The sequence below is a fragment of the Syngnathoides biaculeatus genome, chromosome 12, assembly GCF_019802595.1.
Source record: "Syngnathoides biaculeatus isolate LvHL_M chromosome 12, ASM1980259v1, whole genome shotgun sequence".
Lineage (NCBI taxonomy): Eukaryota > Metazoa > Chordata > Actinopteri > Syngnathiformes > Syngnathidae > Syngnathoides > Syngnathoides biaculeatus.
Window position 1 is genome coordinate 6,472,309 of NC_084651.1, and position 17,877 is coordinate 6,490,185.

Here is a 17,877-nt window from a genome sequence, read left to right on the forward strand (position 1 = left end):
AAAGTAATATACATAATTCTAAATTTAAAAACACATCTCGTCGTTTTAGTTTCTTTTTATTATGTGGATGACAAGGTGTACTCGAGTAGATACAGTCAGTGAAATCGGGTCACTGTATTGATGGGTCGGGGTGGGGGGGAAGAGGAAGTAAGTATGAAGGGAGGGAAGAAAAAGAAAAAAAAGTCCGCTCTCCAGATTCACAGCGCATCTCCGCCAGCAGATGCGCAGCCGACGGGAGGGAGGGAATGTTATCAGTTTGCCCCCCCCCCCCCCACGACCCCTGCCCGGCCCGGCCGTTAAATCCGCTCTTCGGGGCCCGGGAAGCTTTCAAACGGTTGGTACGTCGCTTTCTCGATGGGGGGACGGGGGAGGCTTCCGAGCCTTTAAAAAAAAAAAAAAAAAAAAATGGCGAAGCGGAGGCTAAAAATGTCGACACAAACACCGAAGGTTCAAGAGTTTGACCTCTGGGGAGAGCGCCCATTCAGTCAACTGGACCCAGATAGTGCTTTCTGGGTCATTGGGGGGGGGGGGGGGGAAGGGTGAGGGGAGATGGCAGGGCGGGTGGGGGGTGGTAGGGGGAGCGGGGCGCTGTGGCGATTGCCCTGATGCCAAGAGGCAAAAACAACCGAAAGCGTAGACTCAAAATAAAACAGACCTACGGGGGTCAGCCTCCCAAAAAAGTAGACGCGTGGTTTCAAAAATTCTTCACCAGGAGGACGACGAGGCCGTTTTTTTTTTCATTTTTGTTCTTATAGAGATAGACACGCAGTAGGCTGAACTACAACAGGTATGCCGCGAGCCCTCTCCGTGGCCTTAGTTGATCTTGTCCTGGAAAATGTACAAGTTGTTGGTGGCGGCCACGGCGATGACGTTCTCTTTGGGGTGCCAGGCCGTGTGCAGGATCTTCTTGTTGAAGTCCAGGCTGTCCACGCTGATCTCGTCCTTCTTCCTCTTGCCGCCCGTGGACACCTTGCGCGGCTTCAGCGTGGCCCGCGGCTTGCTGCTCTCCCGTGACGCCTCCAGCGTCACGTCCCGCCTCGTGTTGCGGTCAAACATTCGGAAGAAGTTGTTGTACGAGCCCGTCATGATGGCGCTGAAAAGGAAGGGGAGATTGTTCTTCCATAATCGTGGCTAACGCACCGTGTATGATGGCCAGTGTTTCCCAATCGTTATCTTTTACATTTACCCGTCTCAGATTTTTTTTTTTCCTACGCGATGGTTTTTGGAGTCTGTACAATACACAGGCAAGTCCGCATTTCGATTTACTGTAATTTCCAGCCTATTAGCCGCGACTTTTTTTTCCCCCCACACGGTGCAGTCTATGCGGCTAATTTGTGCATTTTTTTCCCCAACGGCCGCAAGGGGGGACTCGAGCGGAAAAGGTGAGAGTGAGACCGGTGGAATATATGTTCCGAGGAAGTGACTTTTACCGGTCCGGCCCTGTTAGCGCTGCGCGAGCGTGTTACTGCAGTGTCTCAGTGATTTTTACCAGTACGTTTTTTTTTTTTAACGGGCCCTGTTAGTGCGGCGCTATCATTAGCGTGGCGGCACTAGCGTTAAACTAAAAAAAAGGTAAGGTATATGTACCGAGGAAGTGACTTTTACCGGTATGTTTTTTTTTTTAACTGCCGTCTCAGAAAGACAAACACAGTGAGCGTACCGATGTGTAATTTTGTTTTAAGGTTAGGTTAGGATATAAACCTATGTTAGCTCGCACTATGTAGAAGAAGGGGGAACTTTGAGAGCGTAGGATTTCCCAGTAACCGTCTACTACGTACCCAGAGTTCCCCTGTTAGTAACGTATGTGCATTCATCACAAGGGCACTTTTCAGCACAGGGGAGCGCTCAGACCGTCACACCGGCGTAAAAACTGTGCCAAACAAATATGAGCGTTCGTCTGAGATGGCACAGTGTAGTACGATGTTGTGCTACAATGTGCAGCGTGGTATTGAGGTCTATAGGAAAGAAATGCAGCATCAACAAGCAAAAAGGCAGAGAAATTCCTCAACTTACTCCTACTAACTCCAGTTTGCCTGTAAAGTCTTGTTTTATACTGTGTCTGTGTTGCTGCACCATGTTAAATACATTTTGTTTGAAGCTTTAAAATGACTAAGATCTATTCTAATTGCAGTCAGCCCATCTACGGCATTTCACTATATGTTAGCGTTAACGTAGCAGACTGTCAAAATCATATGGGTTGGTTTGAAAGTTTGAATTCATAATATTAATTCCTCTTTTTTTTTTTTTTTGTTTCACTTCACAGTAAATTTCAACTAGGAGTGACAAAGCAAGCAAGCACGAGTTGTCTCATATTTGGAGGACTGGGAGTGAGTTGTAAAAATAGTCACTCAGACCATTAAAAAATGCTTTCAATGTGCTTAAAAACCTGGAGGAATACCATAAGGGCGCATGAAATTTGTGCGAGTGCAGCAATGGAATTTGAAGGATTCAGTCAAAAAAAAAAAAAAATGGCAACCTCATTTCCATACCAAATCATTTTTTACATTGTAATTCCTTGCCGATGGTTTTCGTTAGCTTAAGCCAAAATCAGCAAAGTGAAATACTTTATGGGATGAATCTACATATACGAGCTTTTCAAACACATTGTTTTCTAATTTATTGAGATGCACAGATAAATTAATGTAGTGAATCAATTTTGTGAAAAGTGAAATTGCTTAATTTCCTCCAGGGGTTGGGAATCACTGGCGGGGCCAATACGACAACGGCGACGACAGACCTGTCGGTGCCATTCCAGCAGCACTCAAACTTGTCAAAGATGCAGTCGTTTTCATACAGAGAGCACAGTTTGCTGCGAAGGTATTCGTGGACCTAAAGACAAAACAAAACCCGGTTTAGTTGGAGTGCACAGCGCAAATTAGCTTTCCGCTTTATTTGTGGGATAATTCCACATTAGCACGAAAAATTGTAGTTCAACCTAAGGCTTGCCGATTACGGAAAAAGTGATCATCGTGATTATTTTGAAAATATTGATTATTAAACACAGTTGTTCATTGACTTCAAAACTTTGTATTTATTTAACTACCAAAACTCAACTTTAAATAGAATCTCAAAAAAAAAAAAAAAACCCACTAACAAATAATACCTTGGAAAATTAAAAAAAAAAAAATACGGCCATGGTTAAAAATATTTGCATGCCTGGTGTCACTGTATTATCTACTGTATAAATGTGTGAAAGGAAAAAAAATAAAAAAGGTGCAATAATACTTAAACTGTTTTTTTTTTTCTTTCCCCAGATTAGGAAGAATATATTCCCGTGAGTATTACTATATTGTCTGTCTATATTTATGCATTACCATGGCGTTTGTGTGTAAATATTCATTATTTGTAGCAAAATCCCCCCAATCATACTAATGCTAAGATTTGCTAGCCCATCAATAGGTTTTTCCATTGGGAGGATAAGATGGTGATTTCCAAAAGTATTCCAATATTCAATGTGAGTCATTCTTTTTGCTTTGCATTAAGTTTTACAGAAACTACTACAAACTAGGGTGTCAATAAACCATAAACCGCTTCACGCACACTCAGAGGATTAAAGAACATGCGTCACTCGCTTGCCACAAGCAACACGGGAAGCATTTACAACGCAGGGACGTGCATACACAACGCACTCTGCTGCACAATTGCCTTTTATTATAAATCACAAATACAGTAATACCCTGCCTGTTTACTATTCCCAAATTCACCTACAGTGAACCCCCACCACTCTGCGAATAGCGAAACGGAATAATTGAGCCCCCTCCGTCCCCAAAGAAACCTTTGTGATTGCATTTAGTTGACACATATGACAGCAAAGCAATTAAAATACACGATTGGTTTCAAACCCGTGGCCCGCGGGCCAATTGCGCCCCGAGATAATATTTTGCGGCCCCCACCCTACTATAAAAGATAAATGATAGTGCGGCCCTGAAGTTTTATACGAACGGCACTTTTACAGTGGTGTATGCGGAGCTGACGAGCCCACCAATCGCAGTGGGGTTGTGGCTCTCGGGGGTGTGACGGCGACCAGGCTTGATGCAAGCAGAGAACCATTTTTTCATTGAAAAGTTACAGTGGTGTTGCCACGGAGAGTTTCAGGAGTAGTTTTGCACACAATGCGTTTACACCAGCTTCCCTATTTATCTTATTTTGTGCTAGAAAAAATACAAAAAAAGAAGTTGGTTTTTTTGGGTAAATTTCTTGTTTAAATTGCGTGCATGTGCGACCCAGCCTCAGCGAGAGTGCGCACACAGCGGCCCCCGAGGTGAATTGAATTTGAGACCACTGATCTACGCCACGTACCCTCCTGTTTACAATTATGAACCCATGATAAAATAAACCGTTTACAAGTTAAAAAAAAACACCATCACATAATGCTCATCAATTGTATTAGTTAGCCCAAAATACATGCTAGCGCAAGCTGGCGTGACATCACACATGTACAAATACAACAAACTGGCACTTCAAACAAATAAAACACTACATCTATGAATGCAAATGTAAATTAAACTGAACCCCCCCCCCCCCCCCAAAAAAAAAAAAAGCACTGCACCTGATAGGTTTCCACTGGCCGGTTTTCCATGTTGAGGTCCCAAACTTTGACAGAGAGGTAGTCACGTGTCATCATGTAGCGCCCGCTGTGACTGAACTTCACGTCTGAGATGGACGAGATGATCTCGGAGAAGAAAGAGCGGCTGCTCGGGTCCTCGGGCTCCTCGAAAACTTCAATTGAGGAAATATAGTTTTAACAAAATGTCATAAAATGGACAACCTCCAGCGGAGTGACGACGGCTACTCACACTTGGTGTGCCGGTCGCAGAGCGCCGCTGCTCGCATGTCGCACAGACGGATGGTGCCTTTGCTACTGCTGTACACGAATACATTGCACTGGTGGGGGTGGCATTCGGCCGCCGTGATGACTTCCGTCAGCTCCTCCATGTTGGCGGGCTTGATGTCTACAATATCTGGGAGGCGGGGGTGGCCAGGGTTAAAGGCGACAACGAGAAGCCGCCGCCGCGTGTCAAAACACACAACAGGACAAACCGCAAAGGTTGAAGCGAGGAAATTTGACTCGTTTTTTTTTTACTTTTCAGCCTGAATTCAAAAGGCTGTTGGTGTACATTTTGAAGCGTAGAGTCTCCCTATTGATGTCTTTGGAGGGTGCAACCATGAAGCGTTCACAAAAGGATTGTTGTTCCCCAGTGTGGCCGGTGAACGACCATCCTGCATACCAACCGCTTGTTCGCCAGTCCGACGGCACCGCCGCTCTTCCCTATTCAAAATCCGCGCATCGTCCTCGAAAGGAATGAACCGCTTTCTGAAGTTGCGCCACGTGTTTGTATGAAAGCGGTGGGAGAGTTGGGTAGATGTAATTGCACTGCAGTGCGGAATTTTGTCCTGGGGGGGGGGGGAACAATCTTTTGTCTGAGTGTGTTAAAAGGTTCGAAATACATCAGTGTGTTGTGTTGGGAGAAAATAATTTTGAGTCGTTCTGACGAACAAGCAATGTAAGCGACCACCACATTCTGCCTCCTGTTTCCACCCTCAGGTTCGGGCCTAGTGCCTGTTGTGACCACCCCCCAGGAAAAAACACCCTCCAAAGATTTAAATAAAGAAACGCCCCATTCAAAAATGTTGAGTCAAATTGGCTCGATTGAACCTTGAGCTCGATGAGTGAAAATCTCCAGTCATGAGAAGAAAAAAAAAAGGATACTAAAACTTCTGTCTGTGATTTCCAAGTGCCATAAATTTATTCTTAGGTCATCTGCAGAGAGGTATGTTTCATGGTCACTATTTACAGAAATGGAATTAATGTGATAGGTGTGCGCATTTGCAAAGATCCTCCGCGGGCTGGCTTCTACCATGAGATCCATCGGCATTAGCACCGGTACCTGCAAGGCAGCCACAACGCGCACACGTCAAGACGGGCTCGGGAAAACGCGCCACGGCGGGATCGGAGACGGTGGCGTTGGGGCGGCGGACGTACCCGTAGAGAGGTGATTCTAAAGGGGTCTATGAGTCGACCGTCTTCATATTTCAGGTTGTATCCTTCCGCCCGTTTGTCTCGTTCGCTTATTTTCCACAATTTGATAGTTTTATCTGCTCAAACATAAAGCAAAAAAAAAAAATCTGATTAACAAAGTTCAAAACAAAGCAAAGAAAAAAAAGAAAAAAACTTTACCACTTACCGTTTGTCGAAAGTAGAAAGTGGGCCGCATTCTGCTGGGGTAGCCACCTAATTTTATTGATTTTCTCCTCAATTTCTAAACTTTTCAAGTAGTCAAATTCAGGCTCGTGACTCTGAAAAGTGCTATAAACGTTGTACTCGCCGCGCAGGTGCGGACGATTTTTAGACTGCAAAAGCAAAAAGAGAGACGACAATTTCAGAAAAATCGGCGACTCATTGGGTGACACGCGGAGCGCGTCGTCAGAAAAGTGGTGGGGGGGGGGGGGGGATGAAAATACCTCCTGCTCGTGTTGAAATATGACTACTCTGCCGCCCTTGTCTCCCGTGGCGAGCAGCTCTCCGGAATAGTTGAATTCAACCGTGGAGATTATGTCGGCTATAAATAGAAACAATAAGCTGTGGTGATGTGTAAAAATATCTGCGTGGAGTGGACAAATTCCCATCGCTGATCACTAATGCATGAGGGAATGATGGGTTTTAGTACAGCTGGAAAGCGTTGGCTTCACAGCTCTGAGGTCCCGGGTTCAATCCCGGCCCCCGCCTGCGTGGAGTTTGCACGTTTCTCCGGGCACTCCGGTTTTCTCCCACATCCCCAAAACATGAAACATTAATTGGACACTCTAAATTGCCCCAAGGTGCGATTGTGAGTGCCGCTATTTGTCTCGATGTGTCCTGCGATTGGCTGGCGACCACTCAGGTTGTACCCCGCCTCCTCCCAATGACAGCTGGGATTGGCTCCAGCACTCCCTGCGACCCTCGCGAGGATAAGCGGCAAAGAAAATGGATGGATGGATTTACTACAAGGGAATCAATATGTTTAATGGTGGCAGTTCTACGCAAATACTACACACAAGTCAATAAATAACTTAGTTTCCTTCCACCCCCAGTCGAAGAAATTTCACCAAATGCCTTTTAACAATAAGTTGGTGGGCTAAAGTACCACCCTAATACAGTGGCGAGTGGTTGGAAATGTATTAAAGATGACCAAATCATCACAAAGTGGACAAATGATATTTTCCCATACTTTGTTGACTAACAATATTGTGCCGGGCAATAAGGCCGAGCATCTCATTCGTCTTTTTACAGCACAAATGACAAACGATGACGACAACCACAGGCAGCATCGCGTATCGTATACAATTGTACATCCTCGGCCGCAGACATAACACGTGCACAAATGACATAAAACTGCCTTTACTCGGGGCATATTGCGCTCCCTTTCTATTTAGCGGCGATTCGCAACCACCAGAGGAAATTATCCAATTTCACTTCATTGTGATTTGCTCACTTCTTATAATGCATCTTTGTTCATCTCTCAATGCCAGTGATGTAAAGCGACAGGCAGAAAAATGAAATGCTCTTCCGCTAGCAGACTCACGGTGCTATCAACTTGTTGCTAATCATACAATAGATTAATAGCTTTGTATTCAACGCAACAGCCCCAGATTGAGTACACTGTGATCATCTTTTCTATATACTTTTTGTTTCATGTCCAATGAGATTTTCCAAATGTAAATTATTTGCGTTGGCTTACACGTGACCACGTCTCGTACCCACAAAGACATAAGTACATTAATTTTGAAGTACGGTCCAGCCTCTGTATATATCGAACGTCCCCGTTCTTGAACAAATCGGTTTCCGAACAAAAATTTAGAGATTTTTTTGCTTCTATTTTTGAACAAAAATCGGTACTCGAACGCCCCAAACAAAATCTGGAAATAACAGAACACGCGCGGACAGACCAGCTGACCCACCCACGACGCGCTTTGTCATTGTCAATTTTTCACGAACCCCCGAAAAAAAAACCCCCAAGAAATAACATAACTCGCGCGGTGGTTGATTCGGTTTCGAAGAAATGGGTTTTCGAACGGATTGTGGTCGAGAACCGAGGCTCTACTGCAGGGCTCAGCAACCTTTTCTAGGTGAGGGCGACTTCGTGAGCACCGATCGTACGAAGGGCTACGTGACGCGTTTGCGGCAAATTTCAGACTCAGTTCATTACACGTACATCAAATATTTTTGTTTTAATTTATTGTAGTAAATTACCTAACAGGTATTTTAACATTTTAATTCACGCAAGAGAGTCAGATTCAGAATTTAAAGCACAAATAATAGTAACAATTTGTGGCCTATGATATTTTTAGGACATAACTCGCGGGCGCCTTATATGGTCCTCGCGGCTACCATTCACCCACGGGCACCACGTTGGTGACCCCCGCTCTACTGTATTTATACACTACCAATAAAATGTCAGGTATTTTCAGGCGAAACTTGAGGATGAACCTAAAAAGTCCGACTTAGCTTTACTTTTTAGAAGGTTTTGATCCTTTTAGCATAACTTGCTATTTTCCTCACAACGATTCAATTGGCAAAATTCACATCAGGTGTTTGAGCGAATCAATTTCCCACAATGCCGTTCTGTTTGTCTTCCAGCCTTCTGATGGCCTCTCCGCGACTCTAACCTCGGTGGCCACTTCCCTTCCGAGAATATCCTGTTTGAAGCCTCACAATGGTGAGGTGCCACTACTCAGTGGTTTGGCCCGCCGCACACCACTAAACCAAAGTCAACAAATTCCAGCATCCGCGCACCTGGCGACTGGCCATGACACACGTTCCGCTGCGGCAGAAAAACTGCAATCAGAACCGCGACATAATTCATTAATTAATGAATGAGAAAACAATTGCCGAAGGTGTAGCAGCACACACGCCTGACGATTTTGGTACAGGCAGTGTGGGATCAATTCTCGCTCAGCGATGGCGTCGATATGTGCCCTGCGACTGACTAGCAATCAGTTCAGGGTGTAATCAATGATCTAAAATTCATTGGCCACCAAACTGACGTCACCATCCGCCATCTTGATCTCCCAGAACAACCAAGCCGACCTGTGCGTTAATCGCCACTTTCGAGGCTGTGACAAAACATTCCACAGCTAAGTTGGAAAGATTTACTTTGACACAGTTAAAGTTTGTAATTTTTTTTTTCCGATTAGCTTAATTCACTTGTTTACGGTTGTTGTTCACTGTTCACTCTCTGCTTCACCTTTATAGCCTGATGGTTTTTTCGGGAAAAAAAAAAAAAAAAAAAAAGCGATGTAAATATTTTCCCAAATTTCACCAGTGGATAAGCAAGAAAACGCATTTTCTGTGAAATTTTTGATGAATTTTATCATGCAGAACACCGCAAATTGAATTTGATTTTGAAATGCGAGGAAACAAGTTGAAATTTTCTGTCTGAAATAGGACGTCGCAGAGACAACAAATGAATAATGCGTTTAGCATGTATTTGCCCATTGTGAGTCCTTATTTCCAAAAATATATCTTAACTGATTGACTTAAAATTGTATGTTTTTATGACCAAAAAATGCTCATTTTTTTGCCATTGTATGATGAGAGTTCTTCATAGTGTATTTTTTGAAAAGTTAACATGTCACGGGAATCAAGCCCCAGTAATATGCAAGGTTTCTTGGTAGTCACGGTCTTATGTCTTTCCTTTGCACTTAGCTTTTTTTTTGGGCTTACCGAGTCGAATTAAAAATCTTTCGCGTCACCAGAACTGAAAAAATGTCAAGCTCACACGACCAGTATTAATTCTACATGCCAAAGTTCGAGAAAAACTCTGCCATAATCCAAACTGTAATCCATGTCCTCCACAAATTTTGGGAGTCCCAAGATGGCGGCCAACTGGCTTCAACTAATCGGCACACCGCTCATGTGTATGCACCATCCAGTCTTTTTTTTTTTTTTTTTTTTTTTAGATCAGTGGATAGGCTCCAGCACTTCCGTGAACCCTTGTCAGGATCAGCGCCATGGATCATAATTTTTACATCTTTTGTTGATCGCTTTAGCTTTTCAATGATAGACTTTTGAAAGCAGGAAAGACATTTTTAAAAGCTACACAAGTTTGAAACTCAGATTCAAAAAAAAGTCATACATAAAATCTCAACCCCCTTTGAATTTTCATTACAGGGTTGGACAAAAATGAGTGCATTCTAATCAGTTTCAAAAAGTCAACTTGAGCTGACATATTTGTCACGGGAATATTATACTGCTATCACTGGAATTGTCTGGTCTTGTGTGAACATTTTTCCACAAATATGCAATTTTAGGTTCATCCTGAAATTCCACCTGAGGACCAAAATTTTGTGAGTAATGTATATTTAATTCCTTGGGCTTCCATTGCTGTACCCGTCTTTGTATGCTATTGCTTGATATTTTATAACCTATTTGTCTATGCCTGGTCTTGCAGTCTCAAAATAAACCCGTGCCGTATCCAATCATTCGCCCATCATTATATGATGTGTACATTGAATGAATGAATGAACTCGAGCGTGACGTCACAGGACAATTTATGGGCGCAGCGCATTGACGTCACGACCGTCGGCGCTCCCCCTTTCATAGCCTAGCCGCCGTGTAGCATTCGGCTAGCTAGCCGCACACACAGTAGCGTCCCCGTTACGAGGGGGGGAAACGCCACGTCCGAAATATCATAATACACAAAACGCACATCATTCAGAAACCGTAGCCACGCCGCCGGCAGCTTCTCACGAACCCGCACGAGGCGTAAAAAAAAAAAAAAAAAAAGAGCGACTGAGCTCTGGTCCATTCCAACCGAGCTAACGTTAGCAACCTACCTTCCGCAACATCCTCATCTATCGCTCCTTTCACTTGAGAGAAACACCACTGAAAATCATTTCCTCCTGCAACCCCTGGAAGGTAAAAAAACATGGCAAAAAGGGACAAGTGTTAATTTTGTCACGATAGTTTCTTTTCTACAACAAATGCCTTGGCAGTCACACAGTTTTGACAACTAGCCCGCTAGTTAGCTTAGCCGGCTGACTTCCACACACTGAGGGCCATCCATCCATCCATACACACACGCACGCACGCAGAAGCAAAGCGAGGTACTGGATCCTTTTCCTGCCCCTCTTCCCCTATAAAGCAGCTCACCCGCCATTGCTTCATTTAGCTGCGCTTTTTTTTTTTGTCGCTTTACTCGGCGCGTCCGGTGCCCACAACGACGCGCGCGGCTCGCCCAGGGTTAACGGTGAACATCCACGATCGGTGCATTAAAAAAAAAAAAAAAAAAAAAAAACCGCCGGGGCTTTGGGATCTGTCAAGAGCACAAATTATCCGTGATTTTTTTTCTCACTCTCTATCTATCTCTCTCCCTCTTCTCTCCCCCTTTCCAAAATGGCGCACGGGACTAGGAGCGGTGACGTCATGGACGCATGCCACAATCGAGCGTCCTCCTCCATCCTGCTCCAGCATCATCAAGGTAAGGAAGTTAGTTCACCACTTTTATAACCGCTGCAATGCATTTTTAATTCTGTTGCTTACAATTTTTTTTATTACCCACTCCACCTGCGCTCCTGCCAATTCTATTCAAATAATGACGAGTACACAGAACAGACACCCGCACGAGAACGTGACAATTCGTACTCATACTTCAGTACATGGAGCACGACGTATCGACAATGAGATCACTAAAACAGCAACATGCATTTGTATTAAAAACAATAACACACACAAAAAAAAGCTAACGTGCAGTGTCACAGGAATATAATGCGCATGAGTACTATGTTTTAAAAAGTAGTATTTAAAAACAATATAATTCGAAGATGTTTTTGAATCACTCTGTGTTGACCCCCCCAATTTAAAATATGAACAGAAATATGACGCTCTAAGCGTTTGTATTTCACGGGACAATGACCACCACCTAGTGGTAACATGGTAAAAATGCAGTATATGTGGGCATGGTGATTATGCACAAGTTGCCGATAGATAGATAGATAGATAGATAGATAGATAGATAGATAGATAGATAGATAGATAGATAGATAGATAGATAGATAGATAGATAGACCCTGCTATATGGCAAGTTCTCCAACTTAGAAATCATGGAGGGCTCGGAAATTTTCATCGTAAATGCATGTCCACTGTGAGAGAGATAATCTAAAAAGAAAAATCCATAAATCAGAATGTCCAAATCCAGAAACCTGTATGATCTAAAGAAGATCTGTGTGGAGGAGTGGGCCAAGATCCCTGCTGCGGTGTGTGTGCAAACCTGGTGAACAACTACAGGAAACGTTTGACCTCTGTAATTGCTACGGTACCAAATATTCACATTGGTTTTCTCAGGTGTTTAAATACTTATTTGGAGCTGTATCACACAAATAAATCGTTTAAAAAAAAAACAACATACATTGAGATTTCTGGATTTTTCTTTTTCGATGATCTCTCTCACAGTGGACATGAACCTACGATGAAAAATTCAGACCCCTCCATGATTTCTAAGTGGGAGAACTTGCAATATAGCAGGGTGTTTAAATACTTATTTTCTTCACTGTAGATAGAAATCAAGAAGAAATCAATGTTTAGTTCCAATTTTGACATATAGTGGCAGTCCATTATTGCACTTAATCGGAATCACACCTCCAAAATGTCAAAAAGGAAGTTAGACCACGCTAGTTGTCAAGGGCTTACATAACTCACCTGATTTAGAATGTGATGATTCTCATTATTATTACGCTTAGAAAGGTGTACAGTAGTAACCATAACAACATCCCCACAGCAGCAACATACAGATTGCAAAATTAATAACAATTCCACCTTGTAGCGGTATCCACGTGAGTATTAAGTATTTAGTGTTATGATGAATAGATTTTATTTAACAAGGAACAAAATGCATAACTAATACAGTGACACCTTGCAAGCGATTGTATTTTACGGTCAATTAGCACCACCTAGCGTACAAAAGACAACACTGCAGAAAACGTGCGCACATGTTTCACTGGTTACACTTGCAACCGCTCATATTGAATTTAAGGAACAAAAAGAAGAAGCTGGAGTGAGTGAAAAACATATTTGCAAAGAGTACCAAGAAAAAACCGGAACATTCTGATAGATTTATTTGCATCTGGTTTTATTGCAAAGACAAGGTTGCACATCAGCTGGATTTGAATATATTTTTATTGTTTATGTAAATATAAATAGACGACACACTTTTCACTTGTAAATTATATGTGCACGGAACCGATTGCAGTCTTTTAGTGACTACATGCGGCAACTTAGAACTGAAACATCCTGGAACTTAAGGCTTCCTAAATATTTATCCATCCTTCCATTTTCTTATCTGCATATCCTCACAAGGGTCACAGGGAGTTCTGGAGCCTATCCAAGCTGTCAACGGGCAGGAGGCGGGGTACACCCTGAACGCATTACCAACCAATCACAGGGCTCATTGAAACAAACAGCCGCACTCACAATCACACCTATGGGCAATTTAGAGTGTCCAATTAATGTTGCATGTTTTTGGAATGTGGGTGGAAACCCATGCAGGCACGGGGAGAACACGCAAACTCCACACAAGCGGGTCTGGGATTGAACCTGGGACCTCAGACCTGTGAGGCAAACGCTTTACCAGCGGAACCACTGTGCCGCCCTTCCTAAATTTTTCAAACAAAATATTGAAAATATTTTTTTGTGTTTTTTTTTTTTCAGGTTTCTTGAGGTTTTTCAAGTGATGTCTGGCATGTGGCCGCTTAACCGCACTGTGCATTGTCGGAAAAACAATCATGCAGAAACACCAAAAGGTAAGCCGAGCTGCATTGAGTTTTATTCGGCACGGAGATTAGCGTTAGCTTCTTGAAAACCCACGGTCACTAAGCACATATCTAAAACACGCAGGATAACTTCAATGACTCCGCAGTTCATTTTTACAATAAACAGGGCTGTCAAATGAGGAAGAGAAATTCTGAGGAAAGTTAAGGGGTGTATGTGTATGACATACAATCTGATCTAACGTCTTAAATTTTAATCAGAATCTAAACAAAATTATTTCAAAAATGATTATATCTTCCTGTATCTGTAATCTGTAATTTGACAATTTCAGTAGCACTAGTTCGGAATGTTTTTTTTTTCCTTGTACGTGGTCCACCAAACTCGTCCTCCCGCTTGAGCCGTACTTGATATCTCGGTGGCATAGCACGTAGTCAGCCTTGCCCGGTTCCTTGATTTTACAAATGTGGTTACGCAGGTACTCATTGCCGACTTTACGTTCAAGCCAATTCCAATTCGATGGTTTTTTGATGCCGTTTTCCTTGTTGATTTAAAAATAAAAAATCTTTTAAATTCACATAGGCGTTGCCAGGTCACGCTATTATTAGTCCGCATTAAGTTCTTCTTGGCTTTGCCGAATTGCAGTCAAAACATGTTCTACGTTCCGCTGGCGTAAAACCCGCGTCCGGCTGTATTGAGCGGCCGTGGTGTAGGATGCCCGGTCGCCGCGCAAGGCTATTAAAGGGGAAATCCAGTGGTTTGCATTAACAATGTATCCAGTAGGTCATGTAATATGTAATCTATCTTGACAACGTGATGTTAAATCCTCTCATTTAATAGTGTTTTGAGAAGATTTTTATCGACAGTTACGAATTTTCAGGGGCGCTGCCATTTTCGCGAGTCACATGACCTACGTGCGCGGATGTGACGTGTTACATGCCGCAACAAAGGCTCGATTACATGGGACACCATTTGTGCCCAGCACTGATTTCTCGTATTTATCCTCATCTGATGAAGAAATAGCAGTATCGGTTGATCAGGAAGACGGAGGAATACTTCCATACAGATTTGAACCTGTGGCTATAATCAATGTTGAATATTCGGATGGTTCGGAATATTCGGACGGGAATGACGCAGAGTCTGACGAGCGAGCTGTGGCGGTGGGACGCGAGCCGAGCTTCCAGGCGGCCGAGGCCGTTAGCCCTGGACGCCGAAGCTAGGCTAAAGGCCTACGCACGACATAAGTGCGTAAACAAAGGCCCCCGGGAGCCGTGGAGGGTTCTTCGGAGCTCCGGGGGTCTTTGTTTACGCACTTATGTCGCGTGTAGCCCTCCGAGTAGTCAGACTCCGCGTCATTCCGCCCGAAGAACCATCCGAATATTCAACATTATTTACAGCCACAGGTTCAAATCTGTATGGAAGTATTCCTCCGTCTTCCCGATCAACCGATACTGCCATTTCTTCATCAGGTGAGGATAAACAAGAGAAATCGGCGCTAGGCATAAATTATGTCCTAAGTAATCAAGCCATTGTTGCGGCACGGTAAACGTCACATCCACGCATGTAGGTCATGTGACTCGCAAAAATGGCAGCACCCCTGAAAATCTGTGAATGTCGATAAAAATTTTCTCAAAACACTATTAAATGAGAGAGGATTTAACATCGCATTGTCAAAATAGGGCACATATTACATGACCTATTGGATACACTGTTCATGCAAAGCACTGGATTTGCCCTTTAAACTGCCAAGTAGACCCCTACCCCGATGTAAAAATAAAGGTTTTGTGACAATCATATTTTTCCACAACAGAAATTTCACAGCCCTGAAAAATTTCTGTAACTTAGCAATAATGATGATGACAATAAGAGTTAAAAAAAAAAAAAAATCAAACATAATGCCGAGGAGATCATGACAACCCAAAATGGTCGGGCTGCCTCGGATTTTTAAAGGGAAGCTTCACAGTCGAATGTCAATAGCTGCAAGTCCTCCCCTGCCAGTTTTTGCTGGAGCGTAAGATTGATAATGCGGCTGCTGCGAGTCAGATTGATTTCGGCCAACATATTCATTTTGACTTGAGCAAGGTTGTCAAACAAAAAAAAAGCTCAGCCGTCGAGATCAGAAACGAGAAGGTTCCCTACTTTTAGTTTCCAAACTCGCGATTTAGCAGCTTAACCGTGTAATGACGCACGTAAGCAACAATGAATCTTTGAATGAATCTGTCTTGCCTTGACAATGGGTGCGAGGGGAAACCGAAACCCTGGACTTCGCGCGCATTTCCCAAATGTTGTGCCGTAACGAGCGGCCCGTCCTAATTACCGGCGCGTATTGGATTTTTTTTTTTTGTCCTCGCTTTTCTCCTAAAGTTCAGTGTGAATTGTGGGTGTGCGGCACTCGCTCGCTCGCTCGCTCGCTGGCTGCAGCGCTGCAGCTTCATCAGGTACAAGGAGAGGTGTTGACTTTATTCCAAGCCTCCAGTAACACCACCGACTCTGATAGTTCCCGATCCCGCCGGGAATTCATTATAAGACAGCTAGAGGCTGCTCGCGGACGGTTCCTGCACCGGGCCGTATGCTAACGTGTCGCTGCGGCGCCGGGCAAACATGTGGTGCAGCTGCTTTCTCTGGCTGTGGGCAACCTGGAGAGATTGATTGGTGAGCCTTCTGTTTCATCCAGGATCAGGGCCACAGTCAGCAGACACGCCGCCTCCGGAGAAGACGCCATTTTCCGAGGAAAATATGGCTCATTACCAGCGCGGGCAAAATGAAGGTGTATTGACTTTTTTTTTCTGTTTTTTTTTTTTTTTTGAAAGCATCGCTGACACACAAAACACCTATTGTTGATGTTTTTCAAACCCAACTTTATAAAAGTCATTCATTCACCTCTTACGCATTTCAACACAGGTCATTTTCAACTATTTACCTTTTGTACTAACCACAAATTAGTCTTGTTTCTACCTACCTTGAGAGACGAGTTTAATTTCTTCATTTCTTTTGCGTAACTCAAAACGTGCACGTGTCAAATCATCGTTCTGCATTGAAATACATGGACATGTCATTAATGTGTTCTTTATCAAAACACAATAGAATGTAACATTTTATTTCATATTGTTTGCTTCAGTTTCATGGACTTTGTGCTGATTCGTCTGTTGTGTGCGTCTCCGCCACCTGCGGGCGGGATAATCCATCCGTCCGTCCATTTTTGCTACCTGGGCCTTCATTGTGGGTTTACAGACTTAATTCACTATACATTGCAATTATCCATCCATATTCTTAGCCACTTATCCTCACAAGGGTCACGGGGAGTGCTGGAGCCTATCCCCAGCTGTCAACGGGCAGGAGGCGGGGTCCACCCTGAACTGGTTGCCAGCCAATCGCAGGGCACATCGAGACAAACAGCCGCATTCACAATCACACCTGAGGGTCAATTAATGTTGCAGTTTTTTTTATTTGGGATGTGGGAGGAAACCGGAGTGCCCAGAGGAAACCCATGCAGGCACGGGGAGAACATGCAAACTCCACATAGGCGGGGCCGGGATTGAACCCGGGACCTCAGAATTGTGAGGCCAACGCTTTCCAGCTGATCCACCGTGCCGCCCGGGATAAAACAAACGTATAGATATAGATGGAGATGGTCACAAGTTACACCGCTATAAGGTGCAGTATTGTTTACATGTGTTGCGCAATCCTTTGTCTCACAAAATCCATTGCCTAAAGGATTGTTACACTGCAAAACCAGCGCTATTCATTAGCTCGGCTATGGCGTTTTATATTGTTTGCTAGTGCTATGCTAAATGGACTGTTGTTTGTTTTTTTTCCCCCACCTACCTGACCAGAAATTGTTTGTTTTAAGTTTGAGAGTAAACTCTAACAGGGAGCGCCAACACTTTGAAGGATCTGTTTTGAAGACTCGCTCATTCCCTTCCAAACTGTTGCTCATTGTGAAGCGAGTTGCCTTAGTTCCCTCCCACCATGCGGTCCTAGCATTGAAAATATGAAATAATTTGGTCGCACGTCAAAGCAAAAAAAATGACCGGACAATGAATCACATCTCAAGGCACCACTGTACTTCTTTTCTGTGAGTAACCCAACAATAATTCAAGTGGACGTAATCCACTAAATGTGTATTTTTCCACCAA

General features: G+C 43.6%; 2 protein-coding genes across 8 annotated transcripts in view; one reads left to right on the forward strand and one right to left on the reverse strand.

Moving 5' to 3' along the window:
- Positions 1-40: 40 nt before the first annotated feature.
- ppp2r2d (protein phosphatase 2, regulatory subunit B, delta) lies at positions 41-11,286 on the reverse strand. Of its 2 annotated transcripts, XM_061836992.1 has the most exons (10): positions 11,132-11,286; positions 10,816-10,890; positions 6,463-6,560; positions 6,186-6,351; positions 5,984-6,096; positions 5,711-5,888; positions 4,797-4,961; positions 4,550-4,719; positions 2,738-2,829; positions 41-1,093 (listed from the first exon to the last, which is right to left on the reverse strand). In XM_061836992.1, the coding sequence occupies exons 1-10, from the start codon at positions 11,136-11,138 to the stop codon at positions 814-816; spliced, it is 1,344 nt and encodes a 447-aa protein (XP_061692976.1). In that variant the 5' UTR covers positions 11,139-11,286; the 3' UTR covers positions 41-813. The 2 variants fall into 2 exon arrangements, with proteins under 2 accessions (XP_061692976.1, XP_061692975.1); XM_061836991.1 differs by lacking the exon at positions 11,132-11,286 and having other exon boundaries at positions 10,816-11,063.
- ebf3b (EBF transcription factor 3b) overlaps positions 10,766-17,877 on the forward strand; it is a 118,415-nt gene continuing 111,303 nt past the window's right edge. For all 6 annotated transcript variants that reach the window (XM_061836982.1, XM_061836985.1, XM_061836983.1 and 3 more), the window contains exons 1-4: positions 10,766-10,897; positions 11,392-11,459; positions 13,685-13,776; positions 16,416-16,508. The gene's annotated coding sequence lies outside the window, so the exon portion shown is untranslated. The remainder of the gene's footprint in view (positions 10,898-11,391; positions 11,460-13,684; positions 13,777-16,415; positions 16,509-17,877) is intronic.

Coding starts and splice junctions, on each gene's coding strand:
- ppp2r2d (XM_061836991.1), bottom strand. CDS start 10,909: ATGTTTTTTTACCTTCCAGGGGTTGCAGGAGGAAATGATTTTCAGTGG. Junction 6,561..10,815: donor AGATGAGGATGTTGCGGAAG/GTAGGTTGCTAA, acceptor TTCTATTTATAG/CCGACATAATCTCCACGGTT. Junction 2,830..4,549: donor GGCCAGTGGAAACCTATCAG/GTGCAGTGCTTT, acceptor TTTTGTCTTTAG/GTCCACGAATACCTTCGCAG.